Source organism: Moschus berezovskii, chromosome 2, assembly GCF_049115385.1.
Source record: "Moschus berezovskii isolate FMDL1 chromosome 2, NW_MosBer_1.0, whole genome shotgun sequence".
NCBI lineage: Eukaryota > Metazoa > Chordata > Mammalia > Artiodactyla > Moschidae > Moschus > Moschus berezovskii.
This window is the reverse complement of record NC_142461.1, coordinates 138,826,255-138,853,046: the sequence shown is the minus strand read 5'-3', so window position 1 is coordinate 138,853,046 and position 26,792 is coordinate 138,826,255. Positions and strand designations below refer to the sequence as shown.

General features: G+C 45.1%; 1 protein-coding gene across 2 annotated transcripts in view; it reads right to left on the bottom strand.

Annotated features, from left to right (window-relative positions):
- The window catches only part of CYFIP1 (cytoplasmic FMR1 interacting protein 1), a 73,408-nt gene that overhangs the window by 24,527 nt on the left and 22,089 nt on the right, over positions 1 to 26,792 (bottom strand). The window contains exons 12-22 of one of the 2 annotated variants that reach the window (XM_088831130.1): positions 24,314 to 24,436; positions 23,342 to 23,467; positions 17,274 to 17,440; positions 15,871 to 16,018; positions 15,041 to 15,188; positions 13,600 to 13,756; positions 12,415 to 12,511; positions 8,289 to 8,365; positions 8,088 to 8,196; positions 6,536 to 6,655; positions 4,580 to 4,779 (exon numbers count right to left, since the gene is read on the bottom strand). In XM_088831130.1, coding sequence (XP_088687256.1) covers positions 4,580 to 4,779; positions 6,536 to 6,655; positions 8,088 to 8,196; positions 8,289 to 8,365; positions 12,415 to 12,511; positions 13,600 to 13,756; positions 15,041 to 15,188; positions 15,871 to 16,018; positions 17,274 to 17,440; positions 23,342 to 23,467; positions 24,314 to 24,436 — 1,472 coding nt within the window. Of the gene's footprint in view, positions 1 to 4,579; positions 4,780 to 6,535; positions 6,656 to 8,087; positions 8,197 to 8,288; positions 8,366 to 12,414; positions 12,512 to 13,599; positions 13,757 to 14,664; positions 14,819 to 15,040; positions 15,189 to 15,870; positions 16,019 to 17,273; positions 17,441 to 23,341; positions 23,468 to 24,313; positions 24,437 to 26,792 lie in introns of both variants that reach the window. The other variant, XM_088831124.1, reaches the window with a different exon arrangement.

Sequence of the window (26,792 nt, the reverse complement as noted above, 5' to 3'; positions counted from 1 at the left end):
CCTCAGAATGTGCTCTTATTCACAAACACAGCTGTTGCAGATGTAATTAATTAAGATGAAGTCATGCTGGAGCAGTGAGCCCTTAATTCACGCGGACTGTGACATGACTTGTTTCCTCACGTGAGGAAAATGCCACAGGCAACAAAGATGGAGAGCAGGCGGGCAGCCGCAGGCCGAGGGCGGCTAGCCACACCAGAGGCAGCAGGGAGCATGGAGGCCCCAGCCGGCCTCAGAGGGAGCGCACCCCTGCCGACACCGTGCTTTTGGACGTGTGCATCCGGAACTGTGAGAGGACAGCTTTCTGTTGTTTTGAGTCCCCCAGTCTGTGATAGCTTGTCTGGCAGCCCCAGGAATCTGGTGCAGCACAGGTGCAAGTCCTTCCCAGCTCTGACCACGGAAACGAGCTGAGCACAAGGACACTCCGGCAGCAGTGAGTCACCTAACACTCAGACTTTGCTTAATTTTGAAATTCTCCATGAGAAGGAATCACTGACTCACACACTACAACAATAGAGAAGGATAATTCTAAGATGAACCTGGGACTTCCTGTGTTACACACAGTGGAAGGCTTAAGAATCATGTGACAGCCAAGGAGACAGAGAAATGGGCCAGGAGGGGCTCCCACGAGCCGAGACAAGACAGATTTGCGTCACAAAAACTAAAACCAAGTCATGACAGTAACACATTCTAACCCTGAATTAAAATCCCCACATCCTTACTAATAATAAAAAATGCTAACATATACAGCAGAATGTCAACAAATCATTGTAGATGGAATGACAAGGTTAGAAACTCACCACTGTTCAAACACCACAGGGATAATTGATTTGGATAAGAATCATCAACAGATGTTCAGATTAGTGGGTCGAGTTTTAATAAGGAACCATTTTCAAAGTTTTAGATTATCTCCTTAAATATTACTTACAAATTTCAAACAGAAAAATGGAAACATGTCAGTAGAGAAATTTGGCAGCCAGCAACCTAACCAGGGAAGATTCCCTGTAGGAGGGAATGGCAACCCACTCCAGATTCTTGCCTGGAGAATCCCATGGACAGAGAAGCCTGGCAGGCTACAGTCCGTGGGGTCACAGCGTCGGACAAAACTGAAGCAAGTTAGCATAAGCAGCACCCTAACGAGGGGATGGATGTTACAACAGCCAGTGATGGGACACCCTCTGGAGGTGGTACACTGCACTCTGGACGCTCCCTCCTCAGCAGTCTTGCTGCCAAACAGGCAGAATCCTCCCAATGGCTGGCTTACTTTGAGGGCTATCACACGGACAAAATCAGTAGCTGTACAGGTTAAATTTAAGTCACGTGTCACCCCATGTGACTTTCCAGAGTCACCGGGCATAAATTATTAAGCAGAAATAAGTAGCAAAATAAGTAGATATCACAAGAAACAAATGGAGTGCGGATTTCCTGCAAGCAGCTCTCAGAAAACCTTCAGTGTAGAATTAAGATACTGGATGGCATAGTTTTGTCTGTCTTCTCAGGTTTCCACAGGCAAGGTGCAGATATAAAATCCTATTTTTTACTATCTTTTCCAGATAATGAAGCTCTAGGGGATCTACTGGAAGACTGCTAAAAATACAGAAGTAATTGGCTTTGCCAACGCTAAGAAAGGTGAAGGCCACCAGAGCTGCTCTGGTTGAAGATGGTATCTCTGAACTGCACACAGGTTTCTAGGCCCAAGAAGGCTGATGTCACTTTATGCTGGCCCCTGCCAGACTGCAGCTCCTATGTGTGTGAAACTGTATTTCCTTGCGATCACCAAGGCTGTTGAAGGCGGCATAGGCTTCAAGAGCCCGGGCAGCGCCGCATATCACCACCTCCTGGGAGGCAGGAACACACATCACCAGGTGAAGGCAGCCTCCACCTGAGGCTGTTCAGTTGAGCTCTCACACGGGATGGGCTAAGGGGAGTGAGGGCAGAGGGGCCTCAAGTCAGTTCATATACCCTGTGCTGCAGCATCCTCCACTCCGACAGCTCTACCAGGCCGTGATAGGAACAGCCTGGAGCTGGCCCCACTCCTGCTAAGGCCACTGGCACCACTTCCTGACCTGAGTCCAACCTTGTCTCTGATAACAAGACTCCTGCTTCTACCAGGACATGCGGCCTGGCTGGCAGCTTGTTGCCCAGAATCAGCCTCCACCAGGCGAGGGTACCGATGTGAGCCCAGCTTGGTAAGCAAGGCCTCAGCGTAGATCTCTTTTCCTAACTTCACACTCACCACTCATCATGCCTGGAGGGTTTGCAGAAAACCCAGTGACTCAACAGCAGTTCAGTTTAGTTCAGTTCAGTCGCTCAGTCATGTCCGACTCTCCGCGACCCCATGAATCACAGCACACCAGGCCTCCCTGTCCATCACCAACTCCCGGAGTTCACTCAAACTCATGGGTTCACATGAATTTCCACCATCGTGTAAGTTTCACCTGACCCGCCCCCGCAGCCTTCCACACGGCTCCTGTTTCTGAGCCCTCAACCCCCTGGGCTGTCACCAAGACTAGCAGGACAGGCCGGTGCTGCAGTGCATGGGCACAAAGCGGGTCCAGGGAACATCTTCAATTGTTCCTTTTGCAAGATCTCTGGGAATTCTTTAAAGGGCGACAAAATGCTAGATGATCAAAAATGCAATCTAAAATAAAGAAAAAAATTAGAACTCCTTATGTTGCCTGATTCTAACCCTCCCACCCCTGCCCCCACTGTAACATATTTTCTCAGTTTGTCTACAAAAGGGTTCTGTTGCATTTCACCTTTGGAGATGCCAGTTCTAAGCACTAGGCAAAATAATTTAAGGGACACAGTGAAAGTTGCTCAGTCATGTCCAACTCTTTGTGACTCTATGGACTGTATACTTCTAGGCCAGAATTTTCTAGGCCAGAATACTGGAGTACGGAGCCGTTCCCTTCTCCAGAGGATCTTTCCAACCTAGGGATCAAACCCAGGTCTCCCACACTGCAGGCAGATTCTTTACCAGTTGAGCCCCAAGGGAAGCCCAAGAATACTGGAGTGAGTAGCCTATCCCTTCTCCAGAGGCAGGCAGATTCTTTACCAGTTCAGCTACCAGGGAAGCCTGTTAACAGACATAAAAGAAACTAATTCCCAAAGTTCCAAACAGACCAACTAAAGCAAAGAAAATCTTGCAAATGGCCATGAATTAGATTGTCAAATGCACAATAAGCATATATGCACCCTCACTAACACAGAATACCCCTCATTGTGACGTATGATGTGAAAAAAAGAATGTGAATTTAACAGTATGCCTCCATTTCTGCAAAATAAAAAGTACACATATATATTTGCTTGTATGGCAAAAACTCCAAAAGACAGACATTTTACAAGGGAAATCTCTAGGGATTTAATTATTTTCCCCATAGTATTCCATACACACATACACACACACACACACACGACTTCTAGATTTTCCACAATTACGATGCATTACTTGTGTAATAAAAATATTTTTCTAGTTAACTCCAACCCTAAAAAAACCTTAAGTTTGGTTTCAGTGGACTGCACCCAGTTGGGCACAGGGCCCCTGACCCAAGGAGGCCAACCAGGGCTCCTTCACCAGTGGCTTTCATGGCGATGGCCACATGCCCCCTACTGCTACATGGGGTTGAGATGATGGCCCTAATGGCACACCTCCATGCACCAGCAACAGGCCTGTATTCCCACAAGGAAACCAAGCCTGGTGTCCCAGACAGACAAGGGCAACAGCAGGTATGGTCACGCCAAAGGAGGGCCTCCTTTCTGCCCTTGGGGGTGCTCAGCACCCCGAATTAAGACACAAAAATCTAGGACTAAAAGTCAGCAGTGATTAAGCTGACACTTAATGGGATGGGATGTTCAGCCGCAGTAGGGAAGCAAAGTAAAAGCAAGAGACGCTGGCTTTAAAAAGCGGTCATCACGCTCAAACACACAGTCTCTCACACACACCCTCTTTCGCCCTCACTCCTATTTCTCACGCACACCCACGTTTCCTCTTTCACACACACACACGTTCCCATGTGTCCCTGGCATGTGCTGACACAGCAGGAATGAAGCTCTGCACAGAGCTGGAAGGGACACAGGGCCATCCCAGGATGCAGGATCCATCCCGAGGCTGGACCACGTGACACTGCAGCCAGCAGCCACGCCGCCGCCCAACAGGCCGCTCTGTGCGCTCAACACAGTAGTGAAATGGCAGATGGGTCGGGGAGGCTAATGGGCCCTCGCGTGCTCCAGCGTCCCGGAAGGGAAGCATGCAAGTGTCGGGTCACCCAGCACATCCCAACGTCAGGAGACGTAAAAGCACGGAGGCGGTGTAGATCCAGCAGCTGCTACCCATGTGTGCCACAGATTTGACCCTGGGCCCCACGGGAGTGCCCTCGATAGGAACCCTGGCCTGCATGTGTTCTGCCCATGGAAGCCATGACCAGAGAACCCAGGGCTGGCCCTGGGCTGCACTTGCAAACAGAGGAGATCACAAGGGCCTGTGTATCCTGGACACGGGGAAAGATGGGCCCGGAGACCATCCTTTCTCGATGCCCAATGACAGGGGCACCCAGAGCTGTCTGTGGGGCGACATGCTTACCGGTTGGTGGAGCCATTGTAGCAGTAGTTGGGCAGGAAGTCATAGTTGAGCTCCCAGAAGACATGGAGGGTGATTCTCCCGTACGGTGCAGACACATTGTGGTTGGCCTCCCGGAACATGGCATCAAAGCTGTCCAGAGTCAGGTACTTGCTCAGGAGTTTGTGCGTCATGCGGTTGATTTCTAAGAGGCCATCCAGCTCCTATGGGACCACAAAGTCAGGCACGTGAGAAGACAGTTGGGTATGGCACGGTGGCCTCCACCCTCCGCATGGGCAGGGCCATGGTCGGGGGGCTGGAGGAGGATGGAGCAGGACAGGTCACGGACAGGAAGGCGCTGCACTGAGGTGGGGTCTGCGTACGAGGCCAAGGACCCACAAGGTGGGGGTCTGACAGGTGATGCGAGCTTACTTCTCACACCTCAATTCACCACGCCCTCTCCAGTGCTCTTAAAATGCCCCTCCTTTCCACGGGCGTCCCCCGATGGCCACTGTCCATTCTCCACGGTAGTGACCGCCCACTGGCCGACGCTATCCCCCAAACCCTTCACGGGGCAGAGAACACGGGGATGTGTCCACCGCGCTGCTGACAGACTATGTGTCCTCGGGTGTCAGCCTCGGTCAGCTCCCCTGAAACACCGTAGGTAACCCAAAGCTGTGCGCAGCACTGGCAGCACACGCAGAGGTGGCTTCCAGGCTCTCGCACGGCCCCTTCATAAACCTGCCTGGTCTGTTCCGTCTACTGTGGCAGCCACTGACCACACATGGCAACAAGGACACGGCTGGCCTGAACTGAGCTGTGCCGTATGTGTGAGAGACATACACACTTCAGAAACCAAATATGAAAACAAAGAACATAAAACATCCACGCCAATCAAACTCTTACAACGATTATATGTTAAAATGTCGACTTTGGGATATATTGGGTTAAATAAAATAGATTATTAAAATGAATTCCCCCCATTTCTTTCTCCTTTTCTAATGTGACTACAAGTAAATTTAAAATGGTCTCTGTGACTTGCATTCTGTTTATACTGATCAAAGACTCCACTAAATCATGAAAGACCAAGGGCATGAAAACACTATGGCCAAGTCCAAGCCAGGCTGAAGGGAAGGCCACTTTAGGCTTCGCATCCAAAGACAGCCTGGATCCTGAGGAAGGACGGGGAAGCATGCTCACTCCTGTGGAGATGCTCTGCTCAGAGGTTGGATTTCTAAGGACAAAGAGTTTTCCTGGAGTTATGACAAGTTCATTATCATGTGCCTGCAGCCATTATTCCTGGAAGACAGATTTGGCACAAAGATCCTCACGCTGCACCTCCTTTTCTGCCAGCTCAGGTCTGATGACAACTGGATTTTCCTTTCCTGATCACTCTGCTCAGATAGCCACAGGACTTTCCCTTTTCTTCAAAAGTCCAACACTACAACGTTCACTACAATGTTCCCTGGTATTGTCCACTCTAGGTCTGTTTTCCCTGGTATGTGATATTTGCTTCTAATAAGTATTTATACTGTGCTTTTTATTTCATCAAAGTTTTCTTGAAATAGCATTTTTAATGTTTGTTCCATCTCACTGTTTGGTTTTGTCTTCAGGGGCCTCTATGACACATTATGTTGAATCTTCACTATCTCATCTTCTACGTGATTTTCTCTCAAATCCTTTTTGTCTGTCTTCATTTCTTTTTAATTTAAAACTTTTCACCTTTTACTCTTTTACCATATCTTATGCAATAGTGAGATGTAACTAAGTGATCTCTGAAGTTGATTTGGAATTGTGAACAGTAAGAGCAAATGCTTAGGCAGGAGCAGCTCAGTGAGTCCACGCTTTTTGAGTTCCATGCAAAACCTTCACCTACAATCAGGTCAATTTATCAATAACGACAAAAGCAGTAGCAGCTCCAGTCCTCGCAACCAGGCCTCCCCCAAGTCTGCTGCACCTGAAAGAAGGAGGTACACTCACAACGATTGATGTCAGGTCTTCACTCTCAAATCGCCCAATTGCCAGCTCCAGGGACTTGTACATGGCAGCAGAGACGCGCTGGGTAATCAGACGATTGAGGTCGATGGACCTGCCCAGAAGCTGGGCACAGAGGGTGGAAAGAGTGAGCAACAAAAAACAAACAAGCAAGAGAACATCTATCTACCCCCAGAAAGCTATTCTGAAGGATTAGACAAATAACATACAAAATTTAGATGGCAGTATGATCAAATATCCTATTTTCCTAGAGCTGAAATTCTGCAAGTCAAAGCTGTAAAGTACTTTTTGTAGAGTTCATTGCAGCGAATGTGCACTTGTATCACAGGCAGAGATGCCAAGCCTCCTGGAGAACCCGGGTCTGTCACTTAGTGCACCCCGTTAAGGGGTTCAGGGCCACCTCCAGCACAGAGTGGCTTGTGTGTGCCTCACCTCCACTGTGTCACAGGGATGAGTAAGAGAAAACCCCTCCGTCTCTACTGCAGAGCAGGAACAACAAGGGTATGCCTCAGTATTGTTTCAATAACAAAAAAACAGACAAAACGCTTTTCTGTGGCATTTGGTGAAAATGCCCAAAATATGAATGGTATCTGTAGACTGGAGAAGGGAATGGCAACTCACTCCAGTATTCTTGCCTGGAGAATTCCACGGACAGAGGAGTCTGGCGGGCTATATAGTTCACAGGGTCGCTAAGAGTCAGACATGACTGAGTGACTAACTCTATCTGTAGACAGAATGACGTGAAACTTTCCCGAAAACTTTCTGTATTTTCCTTTTGATTATACATACATATATCATTTTTAAAGCAACAAAACAAGCACTGCATTCTTACTCTTCATGCTGGGCTAGAAAAAGCTCCTCCCCACCACTCTGAAAGTCTTAGTTAATCAGCTGTGTCTGACTCTTTGAGACTCCATGTACCAGGTTCCACTGTCCACGGAATTTTCCAGGCAAGAATACTGGAGTGGTTAGCCATTCCCTTCTCCAGAGTATCTTCCCAATCCAGGGATTGCACCCGGGCCTCCTGAATTACAAGCAGATTCTTTACCACAGAATCTGAGCCACAGCAGTAAAGAATCTGCCTGCAATACAGGAGACGCAGGTTTGATCCCACGGTCAGGAAGATCCCCTGAAGGAGGCATGGCAACCCACTCCAGTATTCTTGCCTGAAAAACACTATGGACAGAAGAGCCTGTGAGCTACAGTCCATGGGGTCTCAAAGAGTCGGACATGACTGAAGTTACTGAGCACACCACTATAACAAGTGCCAAATCTTCTTTCACTGAAGTTCTGGCTTTCAGGCTCCCGAAGAGGACCTGCGCTTGGGCCAAGCCCCCCGGGAGCTGCGATGGGCAGCTGTCCCTGGTGTGTCAGGTTACCCAAGAGAAACTGTTTATCTTTAAAATCTCAGCTACTGACAGGGATGTTCCCACAGCCACACACATACTGACATCCACTGAAGAGACGCTCTAAGAAAAACCCCACCTTTCCACTGCCAGCTCCGTATCTCACTGCACCCAGGAGAGGCCTGGCTCACCTGCACGTGCCTCTGCTTGAGCAGTGTCTCATAGCGGTTGGATGGTGGGAGATGGATGGTTGCGCCCTGATTCTTGCATTCTGATCGTAACCGTTTATCAAGAAGCAAACTAGCATGGAGGGAATGCACTATTAATTTTAATGGAAACGTCAGATCAATTTGCCCAAGATTTTGTACCCAAATTGCAAACCACATACTTACCTTCCTGCCATAACCTTATAATATGCAAATATCTGGTCTGCCAGCTTATAAACAAATTGGTCAAAACAGAGATTCACCTGAAGAAAAAGAAAGCATGCATTGAATTCTGCTTCCCTAGGGACTCCCCTGGCAGTCCAGTGATTAGGACTCTGCACTTTCTCTGCTAAAGGTGCAGGTTCCATCCCTGGTAGGGGAATTAAGATCCCACAAGTTGCACTCTTGCTCCAAGTTTTGCTTTTCTGAATTAAGATCAAATTTTAAAAAAAAGTTAAAAAAATTTTTGATTGAGCAATTTAACTTCTAAGTATTAATCTAAAGGAAATGGCAACACTAACTCAAGAAGATATCTGTATCCTGAAGTTCACAGCAGCACTAATCGCAATAGCCAAGACACAGAAGCAACCTAAGTGTTCACTGACGGATGATGGGTAAGGAAGCTGTGGGATGTGCGCGCACACACACACACAAAGTGGAAGATTGCTCTGCCATAAAAGATAAGAAAACCCCGCCAATTTTCAACAACACAGATGGACCTTGAGAGCGCTAGGCTAAGTGAAGTAAGTCAGACAAAGACAGACACTGCACGACCTCACTCATATGTGGGATCTTAACAGAATAAAAACAAACTCGTAAAGTCAATGAACAGACTGGTGGTTGGCAGAGGTGGAGCACAGGATAAATGGGTGAAGGTTGTCAAAAGGTACAAACTTCCAGTTATAAAAAAAGTAAGTCCTAAGGATAAAAAGAAACCTAAAACCACAAAACCTCAACCCTTCCACAAAATCTCAACCCTCTGTTAAGGCAACTAAAAGAGGTTCTCATGAGCAAGTATACACCTTTACCATCCAATGATAGCAGACTAAATCCATTTCAGTGTGACCAGGAGTGACCACCACACTACCACTGAAAATTATGTCAGAACCTTTCTTAATGACGGAGAAAAATACTTCAATTCTCCTAAATATAAAGAAATATTAAAAAGTCTCTCTTTATCATGTACTCCCAGGGGACTAATGTGCACTGCATTTGGGCTCCTCCAGGGGGTATCAGTAGCAGCAGCAGGGGGTATATGACTATGGTTTTTCCAGTGGTAAGGTATGGATGTGAGAGCTGGACTATAAAGAAAGCTGAGCACCGAAGAATTGATGCTTTTGAACTGTGGTGTTGGAGAAGATTCTTGAGAGTCCCTTGGATTGCAAGGAGATCCACCCAGTCCTGGGTGTTCATTGGAAGGACTGATGTTGAAGCTGAAACTCCAATATTATGGCCACCTGATGCGAAGAGCTGACTCATTTGAAAAGACCCTGATGCTGGGAAAGACTGAGGGCAGGAGGAGAAGGGGCCGACAGAGGATGAGATGGCTGGATGGCATCACTGACTCAATGGACATGGGTTTGGGTAAACTCCAGGAGTTGGTGATGGACAGGGAGGCCTGGCATGCTGCGGTTCATGCGGTCGCAAAGAATAGGACACGACTGAATGACTGAACTGAACTGATGGGGTATACCCCTGCCTCCAGGCTGTATGTCCCAAGGGCATCTGCCCATGGCCTCTCCTGGGCTGCCAAGATTAGTCAGGAGATGCAGGGTGGACAGTCCTGGGACTTCACCCTAAAGACTGTATTCTCACTTGCAAATGGGATTAGCTCATATCCCCAAACTGTGATGAGGACACACTGTGCTCAGAGTGGAGCTGCCCCAGGACCCATGGGTCTTTCTCCCCAGCCTACCCTGCCTCACCAGGAAATCCAGAGCATCTCCCTGAGGAACTGTTTCCTGCGGTTTTCGTGAGGATATAGGGAATGAGGCCATTCTGGCATGACCTAAAACAAATCCCTTATGATTATACAGTAGCAGTGACAAATAGATTCAAGAGATTAGAGCTGACAGAGAGTGCCTGAAGAACTATGGACGGAGGGTTAGTAACACTGTACCAGAGGTGGTGACCAAAACCATTCCCAAGAAACAGAAATGCATTAAGGCAAAATGGTTGTCTGAGGAGGCCTTATAAACAGGTGTGATCACACATCTAGAGCCAGACATCCTGGAGTCTGACGTCAAGTGGGCCTTAGGAAGCATCACTACAAACAAAACTAGTGGAGGTGACGGAATCCCAGTTGAGCTATTTCAAATCCTGAAAGATGATGCTGTGAAAGTGCTGCACTCAATATGCCAGCAAATTTGGAAAACTCAGCAGTGGCCACAGGCCTGGAAAATGTTAGTTTTCATTCCAATCCCAAAGAAGGGTGATGCCAGAAAATGTTCAAACTACCACACAACTGCACTCATCCCACATGCTAGTAAAGTAATGCTCAAACTTCTCCAACTTTGGCTTCAACAGTATGTGAACCGAGAACTTCCAGATATTCAAGCTGGATTTAGAAAAGGCAGAGGAACCAGAGATTAAATTGCCAACATCCTCTGGATCATAGAAAAAGCAAGAGAATTCCAGAAAAACATCTACTTCTGCTTCATTGACTACGGTAAAGCCTTTGACTGTATGGATCACCACCAACTATGGAAAGTTCTTAACGAGATGGGAATACCAGACCAACTTACCTGCCTCCAGAGAAATCTGTATGCAGGTCAAGAAGCAACAGTTAGAACTAGACATGGAACAATGGACTGGTTCAAAACTGGGAAAGAAGTATCTCAAGGCTGTATATTGTCACCCTGGTTATTTAACTTATATGCAGAATACATGGTACAAAATGCCTGCTGGATGAAGCATAAGCTGGAATCAAGATTGCCAGGAAAATCAATAATCTCAGATATGCAGATGACACCACCCTGATGGCAGAAAGCAAAGAGGAACTAAAGAGCCTCTTGATGAAGATGAAAATGGAGAGCGAAAAAGCTGGCTTAAAACTCAACATTCAAAAAACTAAGATCTTGGCACCGAGTCCAATCACTTCATGGCAAATAGATGGGGAAAAAATGGAAACAGTGACAGACTTTATTTTCTTGCAGTTCAAAATCACTGCGGACAGTGACTGTAGCCATGAAATTAAAAGACGTTTGCTTCTTGAAAGACAAACTATGACGATCATAGTGTATTAAAAGGCAGAGTCATCACTTTGCTGACAAAGGTCCGTACAGTCAAAGGGATGGCTTTTCTGTAGTCACGTATGGATGTGCCAGTTGGGCCATAAAGAAGGCTGAGTGCCAAACGATTGACGCTTTCAAACTGTGGTGCCAGGAAAGACTCTTGAGAGTCCACTGGACTGCAAAGAGATCAGACCAATCAATCCTAAAGGAAATCAACCCTGAATATTCATTGGGAGGACTGATGATGAAGCTGAAGTTCTGATACGTTGGCTACCTGATGCGTAGAGCCAACTCATTGGAAAAAACCCTGATGCTGGGAAAGATTGAGGGCAGGAGAAAGGGGCGACAAAGGATGAGATGGTTGGATGGCATCGCTGACTCAATGGACATGAGTTTGAGCAAACTGCAGGAGATAGTGAAGGACAGGGAAGCCTAGCGTGCTGCAGTCCATGGGGTCGCAAAGGGTCAGACACAACTGAACAACAATGGGGAATGAAACCCATCTGTATAATGTAATCTGCTAAGCTTAAATTCTCTTACATCTTGAGCTAGAAAATAAGATTTATCTCCTTAGCTGCATGTACACAGACTTAATAATTCCACGTGGAGGAATTTTTCCTCAAGAATAACCCAACAAAACTAAAAACTTAACGTGCAAGGAAGTTCAGTAAGCATTATTTATAATGAGTAAAAAATAAAAAGCTAAAACTAGAGAAATAAAATAGAGATTGGTTCAGTCCATCTATTTCATACAATGCCCCTGTTCTAGACTGTGCTCATGTAAGAAAACAGGCAAGATATGTGATGCGTACAACATGGGGTCATGTGAGACACAGGATCACGTGAAAAAAATGTCACCCAACAATTGATGGGTGCTTTGAAGCTGGTTTGAAGACCCCAATTGTCCTATGTGGATGCATAGAAAAAAGTACTGATAGAAGGGTTCATCCCAAAATGTTTATTTCAAAGTTCATTCCATTGTTTAAACCTCTTTGTATTAAAAAGAAAGTTTGCTTCCTCTAATATTCAGGGGAAATAGGAAATTAAAGAAAGTCTGTTAAAAGTGCCTGGGCCCTTACCTCTGCCTCAATTTCATCATAGAGAAACTGCTTGTTGAACCTGGTGAGGGCGTAGTGGGCGCTATCATTGTATAGGTCCAGTGAATAGAGCACGTACCTGCAGAAGGGCAGACAGTCAGCCCAGCTGCCCACACGGGCTTTCTTGGCTTTCACACCCTCCCCTCCACCAGCAACGTAACACTCCCTGTTCTCCTTTCTCATGAGGAAAAATAATTTCTTACTTCAAATGCAAAATTTGGGTCCTGTGAGTGCCCTGACAAAACAGCCCCAGCAGGCAGGCTGGGCTTTTGGTAGGACACGTGTGGTTCAGCCACACCCAGGGCACCTGGCAGGTCCATGATGGCCTCCTGCAACTTCATCTTCTCACTTACCATGTTTCAAAGATTTTCATGCCAATTTGCAATTTTTTAATAACCACAAGAATGAGTCACTTGCTTATTTTTAAGAATAAACTGCCTGACCTAAAAAGAAAAACATACCAAGTCCCGGGCCCCATAACTGACCAAGAGTAAATCTGGTGTGGGCAGAGCCCCTCTGACCCTGGACGAAAGGTGGCAGCTAGCAGTCTGCAGAGGTACGGTCTCATTGAGGGCTTGAGGCACGTGAGCAGCAGGCCCAACACAGCCCTCAGAGAGCACACAGGCTCATCGAGACCTCTAACGCCACGGACGCCACTGCCGCTGCAGAGGGAGGGAAGACTGCTCTCCTGGTGTGCACAGGCCAGGAGCACGGGGAGCACGGCCGGGCGGGGACCCCACCTGCTCCCACACGAGACCCTGTTTGCGATTACTTTCCCTCCATGGAGTTCGTACTTTCTGACCCCTTCATAGTCTCTGAGCCCCAGCCCTGACCCTGCGCCTCACACTAAACACTTTCTCTCCCAAATCCATCTGGGTCTGAGGCCATGCCACACTAGAGATCAGGCTACCTCTCCCCTTGCCAAGTTCCCAGGACCTTGCTGGCACCTGGACACAGAGAACTTATTAATCAGTTTAATGGCCTGGGCACCAGATTTCAATCCAAAGCCAAAACACCTGTTCCTTGTATTGATCTCTGAAGTCTCACCCCAAGAATTATGACTTCAAATGAAGTACTGAAAACAATCGGCCCCACCTCCATCTCCCAAACACCAAGGACTTCAAACATCACGGACATGAGGCTGGGACAGGCCTCCAGAACACTTACTCCATCATCGATGCTTCTTTGGTTTCCAAGATGTGGTCTGTCAGGATCCAGGGCATGGACATCTCAATGGGGAATTGAATCCTTCTGCCCATTGTCAACTCCAGAAAGAACTCTCGGAACCACAACTGCGAAAGGTCACAGCACTGCTGGAGCGTCTCTTAAGGGATTCAAAAGACACCTCATTAATCTTCTGTAAGCAGAAAAGACTGCACAGGGTGAGGCAAGGGGGCACGTGCCAAGCTCTCGGTCCTGGGCCTTGGCGAGTGGACATGAGTATGTGCCTTGCACACAGCGTGGCCACAGACAAAGCCACCTGGATGTGCTGATTCTCATTCCCCAACAGGAGAGTCAGCGTCCAGCACCACAAGCCCAGCAACACCCATCAACAGGACACGGTTAACACCGTGCAGCTCCTGACAGGATCTGTTTCACTTGGGATACAGTATTGTATTGTATTCACACTTAGTGCATGTCTGTCTAATGCAAAACAGACTGGGAAAAAATGTTTCCATCCTTTTATGAAGAAAAAAACAAAAGCCTAACTATGACTATAAACCTATAGCACCTGCAGCCAAGATAGAGGCTTCGCACCCTGAATAACGGCTAGAGCACAGCTGCACGAAGACCGAGGGCACCCGCACGCACCACGGTCACTCCAGGACGGGATGCGCGGAGCGCACGTCGGCTCACCTGCTGCTTTCTACACTTAGCCTGGCAGTGCTTTCTGGTATTTACCACCACCTGGATCTGAAGCCAGGTGACAGTTACACCGGCCTGAGTTGCTGACCTGGTGGAGGTTTCAAAGACTTTGTATCCAGGTCACTGGGCCAGCCCCAGCCCGATGGGCCTCACCCTTCTAAGGGCCATGCCACATGGAGGAAGTCCCTGGCCAGCCATGCATTTAAAGCAACAGGCGAGGAAATGCCACGAGGGTTACAACATGTGTCACTGCCTGGGAGGACCAAAGGACCACAGCAGGGGCAGCCAGCCAGGCAGGAGCTTTCTAGACAGTGTTAGTGGTGTTAGAATATGCTGGAGCAGACACTGGTCAGCAGTAGGTCTTACCACTGAAATTTATCAAGTGGGTGTAGAAGAATGACTCTCGATGAAATTTTTCTATGTCCAATATGGTGGGCCCCTCAAGGCTACTTCTCAAGGTTTTCTTGGAACCACTTTTGTCTGCAATGAGGGACTCTAGCATGGTTCTCACCATGTAAAGCTGCATTATCCAAGGAAACATTTGCAGGGGAGAAAATATACATGGCACATTAGTTACAACAAACACAGATAAACCACGAGAAGGGCTGCCCGCTGACACTGCGCTGGCTCCGTGCAGGGGCAGCACCAATTCACACGGCCAAGTCGCTGCTACTTGGGACAAAGAACTCAGAGCAGAGCCTCATGTCATAAAAGTCAACAAGAAAAACAAATGATGTCTTACCACCAAAGGTTAAAAGGGGCGGATAGACGTAGGACTGCCTCAGAAACGCGTTAACCACATGCAAGAGTCTTTCCGCGCCCACAGACTTGAGCTGCCTGAGCAGCTCGGCAGAGCTCAAGGACTCCACCATGGTGCGCACCAGGTACAGCTAAACACGGACAGACAGGAGAGCGTTAGTCACAGGGGCACGGGACAGGCACGCACGCGGATGAGCAGGGACGTGCAAGCTGGCGGACGGGAGGGACAGGCCCGGGATGGCACCCTCACCCTCCGCCCAAGCACCCCAAGACTTCATACAGAGCCAGCAACACGCTCTGCTGGCAATTCTCTGAAAGGCTGACAGAAGAGATTCTAAAAGCCCATGACACAGAGCTGATGAGAACAAAGTTCTGAAACAGGAGGGGAAAAAGCAGAGGGCAATTAAATCAGATGTGAGGATCAGAGGAAAGCTGCTTGAAGGGGCAGGAGGGAGCTGAGTGTGCCAGGAGAAAGACCAGCAGTGGTAGCTGAAGACCAGGGAGATGGCAAAGCTATGTTTTCCAATTTCCAAAAATTTTATCTTTAGGAATAATCATTGTTTAGACCCCACATAAAAATTATAACCACACATTTAAACACCCACCAGGAAACACAGTGTGAATATGGACACACAGACTTTCACCCACATGCAGTCAAATTAAATTCTGCATGCAAATGACCAAACCTGGGAATCAAGGGGTGTCTATACCCTAGATTCACTTGGACAGGGAATAAAGGAGGTCATTTCACTCCCAGCCTCCCACCACTCCCGCAGCTCAGTCACCCCACTCAGTCGAGCAAGGAACGAGAACCTGGGTGCTGGAGGGTCCTACAGCACGCCGCGGCACTTTAATGTCGAAGCCACTCTTTGGGTCCTTCTCACCCCGCAGGGCTGGGTCGTTGAAGGGCTCATGCCCCGTCTCCCAGTCACACACAGTCTTCCTGATGGCCTGCAGGACACTAAACCACCAGTCAAGTTGTTAGAGTGGGACAAAGTGTTGACATCCTCAGCACTTTTACAATCACAGTATCTCCTAACTTAACCCCCAGCCAACTCTGACACATGAATTCCCTTGGGGGTGGTGGGAGGACATGATAATGAGATAGTTCAGCGTTAAACCTTCAAAATAGACCATTTTCTTGGGGATGTTACCACCCTCAGAAAATCTAATGTGTTTGCATTTTGCATCAATTAGCCCAGAAGTGGTATTTGATTTCTTAAATACTGAGTCATGCTAAGGACAGCAAGAAGATAGGCCCCAAACATCCACTCAGAGCTCAAACAACCTTCTCGAGGCTTATCCCATTTTCTCATTTGAATACGGTCACCAACACAATCCTGGGGACTCTGTCCCCACCTCATTTGGACATCTGGATTCCACCACTCCCAACAGGGCTCCACCAGGTAGAGTCCCCCACAGGCGCCACGTTCAGGGCAGACACACCCACAAGCCCACTCTGATCACTTTGAGCTAGACTACACTGCACATTTCTCACACAGTAGTAGCGAGGCTGCTTGCAGCAATACTGAAGCTCAGTGAAAACATGAAAATTTTCACTAAGCCCTCCAGGTGAGAGAATAAAAACGAGGAAGCCAGATGCGTAATAAGATCTTCTTAGTGCTAAAGTCATACAATACCAGGTGACAATTATATCAACTATAAAGCAACGAAATGAAATCACTATCCATGTGAGCCTCTCTGAGCTTCATTTTATACAAATGTCTCTGAAAGACGACTTTATCTAAAATGCTAAACATTAAAGGAAACCTAGCTTAAGACTGCTGTAGGATCTCTGCAATACGTATGAGGTTTATGACTAATTTGTAGGACAGGCCATAGGAATAGAAACAAAAATACTGAAGGTAATAAACTTTGAAATGGGAGACAAGATGCTGAGTTGTGTGTCCCTACAGTCCTGGTAAGCAGAATTGTCGCACAGATTCTGAGACACACCCAGGTCTGACATAACCAAACCCTTGTTCCTGGGTCTCCAGACTGCTTAGACCTTTGTATCTGACTTATTGTGGGTTGTTCAGTTTAATAACTGGACCCATAACATTACATTTAGAGGAAATGCACCAAACAGGTGTCTGGAGGTTGAATATAAGTGTATTGAGCATATTTATAAAAATGTAACTCTACAGTTACTCAAACCTAAGCTGATCCTTCCGTTGTGGATGATTGTGCAGGGAGGTGTGTGCAGCAGGGCTGACCTCTGGATGACATTCTTCTTCTTCTTTATGGCCTGCCTGAGTGGCTCCCTGAGGGTGACCTGGGAGAAGTCCTGTAGTGCAGCGTAGACAGTGTGGCGGATGGCATGGTTGAACACACTCTCCATCCTGCCCATCAGCACCTGCAGGCCTTTGATCATGGCGATCACCTGCAGGAGGACACAGGACCTTCAGTGTGGGGAGGCTGGCAGGTGAGCCTAACCCACGCCTCCCCTGAGCACAGGCCCTCGCCCCCGGCCTCCTGTTTTCTACTGTACGCCTGCACCTGTCCCTGTTTCTGGGTCTGACCCCACCAGATTACAAGTGCCTGAGGGCAGGGACAGATCTGCTTGGCCTGGAGCTAACAGGAGCATTTGGTAACTGACTCAAAATACTTCTCAATCTACTAGGGTACACCTCTCTGTGAAAGACTTCAAACAAAAAAGAAGAAAAACATTCAGGGGAGCAAATTTGTTAACTGGAAAAGAAAAAAGAAATTACAAGTTTGTAACCCAAATCCCATCTGTTAACAATGGCACAGTGAATTAATATGCATAGAAAGTCAGAAGAAAATGCAGTGAACTGCTTAAAGTTCATTTTGGTGATGGCACCAGAGACAGGATTCTGTCCTCATTTCACATGCACTGTTTCTCTGTTTCATGATTTATATAATGTACCCGGGCTGCTTTTCTAATAAGGAAACAAAGGGAAATTTTCTATTTAAAAAAGCAAATTCTCCAATTGAAGTTGAACTGAATTCAAGCTCACAGCAATCTAAAAGAAACTAATCCTAAAGGAAATCAACCCTGAATATTCACTGAAAGGACTGATGCTGAAGCTCCAATATTTTGGCCACCTGATGTGAAGAGCTGATGCACTGGAAAAGACCCTCATGCTAGAAAAAGCTGACAGCAAGAGGAGAAGGGATGACAGAGGATGAGATGGTCAGATGGCATCACTGACTCAATGGATATGAGTTTGAGGAAACTCAGGGAGTTGGTGATGGACAGAGAAGCCTGGCGTGCTACAATTCATGGGGCTGCAAAGAGTCAGACACGACTTAGTGACTGAATAACAGTAATGACATATTCAAACAATGGAATGTAGGAAAGGTGTGCTGAAAGGTAAATCTGGTGCTTTGGCCTAAATATAATAACAACAATACTCATCACTAGTTTATAAAAAGATAAAAATAACTCCCCCAAAATAGAAGGAAATGAATATCTAAAAGCAAAAATTAATGGAACAGAAAACAAGCATATACTAGAAAGTGATCAACTAAGATAAAACTGTTTTATAAACAAACAAATGCTCAGGAAGACTGATCAAGGAAAAAAAACAACAGACAAGCATTACAAATAAAGAGGGGACATTACCACACAATCCACAGATACTAAGAGATCATGAGACTGTATTGGAACAGGATAAACATACAGATTGATGGAATAGAATTAAGAGTCCAGATAAGTCCTCACATTTATAATCAATTTGCTTTCAACAAGGGTGTGAAACAATTCGATAGGGAAATACTGTCTTTTCAACAAATATGCGTGCGCTCAGTCACGTCCGACTCTTTGCGACCCCAACAGATAACACTGAGGCACAACTAGACATCCTCACGCAAAAGAATCAAGCCGGACTCTTGTGTAGGAAAGGGTCATATCAGCAGCCTGGGATGAACAAACCCTGCACATTCCCAGGAAAGTCTGGCCTGCGGCTGGCTCCTAGGAAACAACTCTAAGCCGCTGGAATACTCAGCCCGAAGAATATGTGTCTGAGGCTTTGGGCCACTTCAATAGCAATTTCACCAGATACTTTATGCTAACAGTGTGATTTATAAGAAGCAGCTGTTTCTCTTCTAGGTCTACAGTCTGAGTGGCTGAGTGCTATAGCAACTGCGCCACACACCAACATTATTGACCCGCAATAAAAACCCTGGACACCAAGGCTCAGGTGAGCATCCCTGGTTGGCAACACTCTGCATCTGGCCACCACTGCCAGCAGAAATAAACACATTCCCTGCAGCTCCAATAAGGAGGGGGACATCTGGAATTTGCACCTGGCTTCTCCTGGACTTAACCCAGTGTCTTTTCCCTTTGCTGATTTTAATCTATGTCATTTCTCTATAATAAATCATAACCTTGAACAGAACAGCACTTAGTTCTATGTAGCTTGGTCTAGCAAATCTAGGCTAAGGGTGGTCTTGGGGACCTCTGATATAACTCCCTATCTCACAGCATTAAAAAATTAACTCAAACTGGACCATATACATTTAAAAATATGTAAGACAAAACAAACAAAAAAAATAAACAAGACAAATCTTTGTGACTTGGGTTAGGTGGTGATTTCTTAAGATATGACACCAAAAGCACAAGCAACCAAAGAAAAAATTGAAAAACTGAACTTTATTAAAATGAAAGACTTTCAGGCTTCAAAAGAGCCCATTAAGAAAGTAAAAAGTAAATGGGAGAAAATGCTGCAAATCATATGTCTGGTAAGAACTGGTACCTAGAATATATAAAGAACTCAATAATAAAAATACAAATAATTCAAATAAAAAATGGGCAAAGGATCTGACAATTCTCCAAAAATATACAAACTGTCAACTCTGTCACTCAACTGTGTCTGACTCTGTGACCCCCATGGACTGTAGCCAGCCAGGCTCCTCTGTCCATGGGATTCTCCAGGCAAGAATATTGGCGTGGGTTGTCATTTCCTGCTTGAGGGGATTTTCCTGACCCAGGGATTGATCCCAGGTGCCCTGCATTGGCAGGCGGATTCTTCTACCACTGCACCACCTGGGGAGCCCACAAACTGTCAATAAGCACATGAAAACATGCTCAACAGCGTTAGTTGTTATAAAAATTCACATTGAAACCACAATGAGACACTACTCCACATCCAGTAGGATGGCCAGAGTCCAGAGAGACCTCAGCACTGGCACGGAGTTGGGGAAAGTGGACTCTCATGAACGGTTGGCAGGGATGTGAAGAAGTGTTGCCATTCTGCAAAGTATCTGGTAGTTTCTCAAAATGTTAAAGGCAGAGATACCCAGCAACTCTACTCCCAGATGTATTTTCAGAAGGAAGGAAAACAAGTCCACACAGAAACCCACACACACAAGTTCATAGCAGCATTATTCCTAAGTGAAAAGGCAGAGCAACCCAGGTGTCTGCCAGCTAATACGGAGAGACACAATTGATATACACACACAATGGAACATTGTTTGGCACGGAAAAGAATGAAATATTGATATATGTGGGAACCTTGAAAATATTATTAAGTGAAAGAAACCAATCACAATCTCATAGTGCATGAAACGCCCAGAATAAGCAAATCTACAGAGTCAGACCACAGATTGTTAGCTGCCGTGGGATGAAGGAAGGGGAAAATGCGGGGTGACTCCTAATGGGTACAAGTCCCTTTTTGAGACAACAACAATGTTCCAAATTTGTTTGTGATTATACAATTCTGTGAGTATATGCCCTCAAAGCACTGAATTTTACACTTTAAATGGGTGAACTGTAGGTATGTGGGAAAAAGCTGTTACCAAAAAAGATGAAAACTTATCATAAAAAACTGTCAAAAATAAGAAACTATGGAAAGATTCTTAGAAAAATCTTTGAAAATACAACTTACCAAATCTGATACAAGTAATAGAAAATCTGAATACTTCTATATATAGCAAAGAAACTGAAAGTTTCAAAAGCCATCCCCTACAGGAAAAGCTTCATTCACAAGTAAATGCTGGAAACCATTTAAGGAAAAGATAACATCTCACACACACCACTACAGACAACAGAACAGACGGGAGTGCCATCAACCATTTCATGAAGCCAGAATCCAAACATTAGAATGGAAGGTCATCAAGGTGTGGGCTAAGCACAACCTCCTCCCTAAAAGCACCCTGTGAAAGGGGGAGCTGGTAGCTGGTGCAGGTAACCTCACAACAGAGACACCCGGACACGCTCTCAGGCAAGAGAGACCAAGGTCAACAGCAGCACTGATGAATCAGTAGCGCGGACAGCATGAGCCTTTGATGTGATGTCATTAAAATGGCATTTCAGCCCTGGCTCCTCCTGTGCAAAAGCTACAGCCCCAGTCTAATGAAAAAACATCAGATAAATTCCAGTTGAGGGATATTCTAAAGACCAGCACTCCTCAAAACTGTCACGGTCATCACAAACAAGCAAAGTTTGCTTGTGACAGTGTCACGACCCAGAAGAATCAAACGGGACATGATGACTACATGTGATGTGAGATCCCGGATCAGAGGAAGAATGTTATAGAAAAAGTGAGGATGTATGAATAAAGCATGGGCTTTAGCTAATAATAATGTATTTATATTGGCTTATTAAAAACATAACAATACTAAAATAAAATGTTAGTAATAAATGAAATAGGGAATCCACTGTACTATCTTTGCAATTTTTCTGCAAATCTAAAAGTGTTCTAAAACCAAACACTAAAAGAAGAAAGTATTGTTAAAAGCCACTCTTACTCATGAACTTCAATGCAAAAATCCATATAAAAATCTTAGCAACCTGTATCTTGCAATATATAAAAAGGATAAAATATCATGATCAGGTTTATACCAGGAATGCAAGGCTAGTTTAATATTAAACCTGATCCAAAAAACCCTATCAATGTAAATCTAGCACACTGACAGAATAAAACAATCATAAAACAATCTCAATGGATGAAAAATGTTTTATAAAACTGGTATCTATCCATGATAAAATAATAGCAAATATGGAATAGAAGGCAATTTCCCTGATCACAGGAAGGGTAGTTACAAGGAACCTGTAACAAATACATTGTATGGCGAAATGTTGAAAGCTTTCCCTTTGGGATGGGAAACAAGACAAAAATGCCTATTCTCCTTCTATTTTATGAGTAGGGATCCTACCCACTGTGATTAAAAAAAAAAAAAAATAGAAGGTGGAGAAATAAGACTGTCATTATTTCCAGATGATATGATTATACAAACAAAAAATACAGAAGAATCTATGGATAATTTATTACAATTAATAAGTGAGTTTAGACAAGTTGGTAGATACAAGGAAAACTAAAAAAAAAAAAATTATTTTAAATACCAGTGATAAACATTTAGAAAAAAATACAATAAAGCCAACAAGAGATTGTGCAACAGTTTTACAGACAAAAAGGTATTAGAGAATCTTAACGAATGGACGGACATATCAGATTCACGAAAGACTTACGATAATTTTGTCAGTTCTTCAGAAAATGGTCTATAGGTTTATTCATACCCTTATAATAAATTTTAACAGGATTCACTGGGACATAAATAGATAGTTTTAAAATGTATATGAAAATGCAAAGGGTGAGAATAGCTAAGAATTTTTGAAGAAACAAAGGTATACAAGACACACTGAACTACTGTAATTAAGACAGAGGAACTAGGAAAGGACAGACAGATTGACCGATGGATTGAAACATGAGCAGAAACACACCTGCCCAGGTATGGTCACCTGACGCACAACAGAGGTGGCAGGCAGAGCAGCCGGGAGGGCTGAAGAGGGTATTTTGGATTTAAATGTGAAAGGCAGAAAAAGACATCCAGAAGACAATGTAGAAGACTATCTTCATGACCTTGGGGGTATGCAAAGATTTCTCAAACAAGGTAGGAAACATACAGCTACAAAACATACATCCAGAAACTAGATGGCACAGAAATTAAGACCTGTTCATCACAAGAGTCCTAAACATCGTGCAGAGCTGGGGACCACACAGCTGTGAGTGGGGTTCCTCTCCCTCCAACACCCAGTCTCAACTCGCTCCTCTTGTGTGTGCCAACAAAAAGCTGCGGAGGCTCCCAAGCTCTCCCCAGAACATGCCCTGATCTGGCTCAGGGGAGTGTCTATGCAGAGACCAGGAACCCACAACCTATTTTAATCTCTATTCTGACATCTGTGACAGATTCAAAGAGCCGCCCTACACCGATGCAACTGCATAAAACAAGTAGTTCATTCATGTTTTTGCCTTTCTTTGTGAAGCAAAGACAGTTTGAGGTCAGAATCAAAGGAGGAGGAGAAAGCAGACAAGCCTACCTCCACCAGGGCAAACTTCTCCTCACTGGTGTAGTTGTAGCGGGTGGCACGCTCATACTCCTCAGCATTGTCAGGGCAGTCCTTGTTGGAGTACTTGTCCGTTGGGTGCACAAGTTTCCATGAATACTGGTGTGATCAAAAAAGGGACGACAGCCACACTGAATGCAAAACGTTTAACTGGTCTGACTGACAGGACTACTGCCAAAAGCGACCAAAGGTCAGAGGTCAGCCTTCTACTGTGCACTGAGCATGAGAGTCACACACAGGCATGAGTGCTGGCATGCACACATGTGCACACGCGGACTACATATGCATGCACACACATCCACCTCCATAAAACTGCAAAACATTCTGGAAATGTGACTTCAGATTCTAGTAGTACATCAAAAACTTAAGAAATACATCAGGTAAAATGGTCTGGATATTTTATGTGGAATATCTAAGACTATAAGCACTTTATCACCATTTCTAAAAGAATTGGCCTTCCAAACAATCAAGTACCCATCCAAATATAAAAATCCTTGTCTGAGCAAAATAAACAATGAAACAGAAAAATCTTCTGACTTACGAGTACCCAAACCTTTTTGTGCATCATAAACCATTTTACCATTTGCATCATAATCCTAAACAAAAGAAACTGATGGCTAGAAATACAGAGTGTTGTTTTTTAAAAAAATGAGAATTAAAAATCATAACAATACAAATGTAATTCTACCAATGTGTTTTAAAAGATAAGGACCTTTAATTCTAATATATGTAAATAAAATGTAGATTGAGGCATCTTAGAAACATTTAAATTAATATATACTCTTATTTCTAGTGCCAATGATAAAAAGCCAATTTGTTTCTGATCCAATGGCCAAAGTGAAAGCAGAAAAAATATAGTTTAGTCAGTTTATTGACAAGTTTAGGAAGAAAAGCAGTTCTAATTAACTAGCGGGTGCATTTCCAAATAAAAGTGAGAGGGCCCACCACTTCCATCACATGAGCACTCCACTGGGACAGCAGCTGAAGACCTTGAAGAGCCAAGTCAAAGAGCTTCCGGTATTCAGCATCCGTCTTCTGAGCCTCCTGGCGACCTGAGCCCGTGACCACCTAGAGATAATAGAGCATTAAGAGGTCACCAGTGTCCAGGAAACCACTTATCAAACCCATTCTAGGAGCCGACTCCAAATATACAGTGGCAAAAGTAGTTCTAAAAAACTAGCTATTACTTTAGATGGTGCTAGGGAATGAATTATTTTAATAACTGATACACAGAGCAAAGGAAGGAGCTCTGGAAGGAGCAAGGAGCTGAGGCCACCAGGCTGAGCCCTAGTCATGCCTCAAGGCAGTGGATGCAGCTGTCCATATCCTGGACAATCAGCTGGACCCCTCAGCAGACAGCATGGCTGCCCAGGGGCCAAGTGGGCCTGGAGAACGGGCACTGTGTCTGACGGGGCCTCTAGTCGGGCAGCGTACAGGGCACACAGGGGAAAGAAGTCATGGCAAACGATGGCACAGAAAGTGAGGGCGGACACAGGCACGAGAAGGGGGTGGTCACATCAGCCAACTGCAGCCTATACAGCTTATTTGGAGACTGAGGCAGAAACCGCTGGGGGAATACACCACTGCTGAAGATGAGCAAACAGGGCACATGTGAACAGTGGCCAGCTATTTACTATTAAGGACACATACTTGGTTTTTCAGGTGTGATGGAATTATGGGTATTTTTTAAAGGGTTCTTTATTTATTAGAGACATGTGGGAAATATATTCAGAGGGAGTGCTATGTTATCTTGCAATTGCTTCAAGCTAACCTGGAGGAGTAACTGAAAAGAGGCAGGTGATGAAGCCTAGTGTGGCATCTGAGGGGCCAGGACTGGTCTCTTCATTTGTGTGCTTGAAAATTTATGTAATGGAGAACTAAAACACAAATAATAAAAATGGAACCCTCCTGCACTGTTGGTGGGAATGTAAGTTGGTGCAGTGACTATGGAAAACAGTATGGCGATTCCTTAAAAAAACTAAAAATAGAATTTCCATATGATCTAGCAATCCCACTCCTGGGCATATACTTGGACAAAATTGTAATTCAAAAAGATACATGCAGGGTACTTCCCTGGAAGTCCGGTGGTTGAGAGTCCACATTTTCAATGCAGGTGGCACCGGTATGATCCCTGATCAGGGAAGATCCCACATGCCTCGCTGCATGGCAAAAAAACGTACATGTACTCCTATGTTCACAGCAGCTAAAACATACAATACTACTCAGCCATGAAAAAAAAACAAAACAATGCCATTTGCATCAACATGATGCAACTAGAGATTATCATACTAGTGAATTGAGTCAAACAGAGAAAGACAAACACCATATGATACCACTTATACGTGCAATCTAAAATATGGCACAAGTGAACCTATCTGCAAAACAGCAGACTCTCAGACAAGAGAACAGATTTGTGATTGCCAAGCAGGACGTGGGCGGGCCTGGGAGTCTGGGATTAGAATGTGTAAACTATTATTCACAGGAGGATGAACAACAAGGTCCTACTGTATAGCACAGGAAACTATATTCAACATCAAGTGATAAATCCTAATGGAAAAGAATGTTAAAAAAGGAATGTCTACATGTGTATAACTGAGTCACTCTGCAGTACACCAGAGTGCCACAACACTGTAAATCCACTATACTTCAACTAAAGAAAGCAAGTGTCGTACTGGCAATGAGGACAGACATAAAGGTCAACGGTACAGAACTGAGAGTCCAAAAATGAAGCAAGCCTCAGGATTATAATCAAGTGATTCTCCTCTACCTAGTTTTATTGAGATATAACTGATACATACATAAGGTGTACAATATGATTTCATTTGATATGGGTTTCCCTGGTGGCTCTGACGGTAAAGCATCCACCTGCAATGCAGAGGACCTGGGTTCAATGGCAAGGAAACCATTGAACTCCAGTATTCTTGCCTAGAGAATTCCATGGACAGAGGAACCTGGTGGGCCACAGTCCATGGGGTCACAAAAAGTCAGACACGATTAAGCAACTAAGAGAAGTGCATATCCTGCGAAATGACTACACAATAAGTTAACATCTACCAACCCAGTTACAATTTTTTTTTTTCCCTGTGATGAGAACTTTTAGGATTTACTCTCCAAGGAACTTTCAAATATATATTACTGTACTATTTAACTACAGTCACCATGCTGCATATTACAGCCCCAGAAATTATTTACCTTATAACTGAAAGTTTGTACCTTTTGGGCATCTTTTCTCACTTCTTTTACCTCTTGTCTCTTGCAACCACCGATCTGTTCTCTGTATTCATGAGTTTAGTTTTTCAGGTGCCACATAAAAGTAATATCATACAGTATTTGTCTTTTTCTGTCTGACTTCACTTAGTGTAATCCCCTTAAGGGCCATCCATGTTGTCACAGTGGCAGGATTCCCTTCTTTTGTATGACTGAA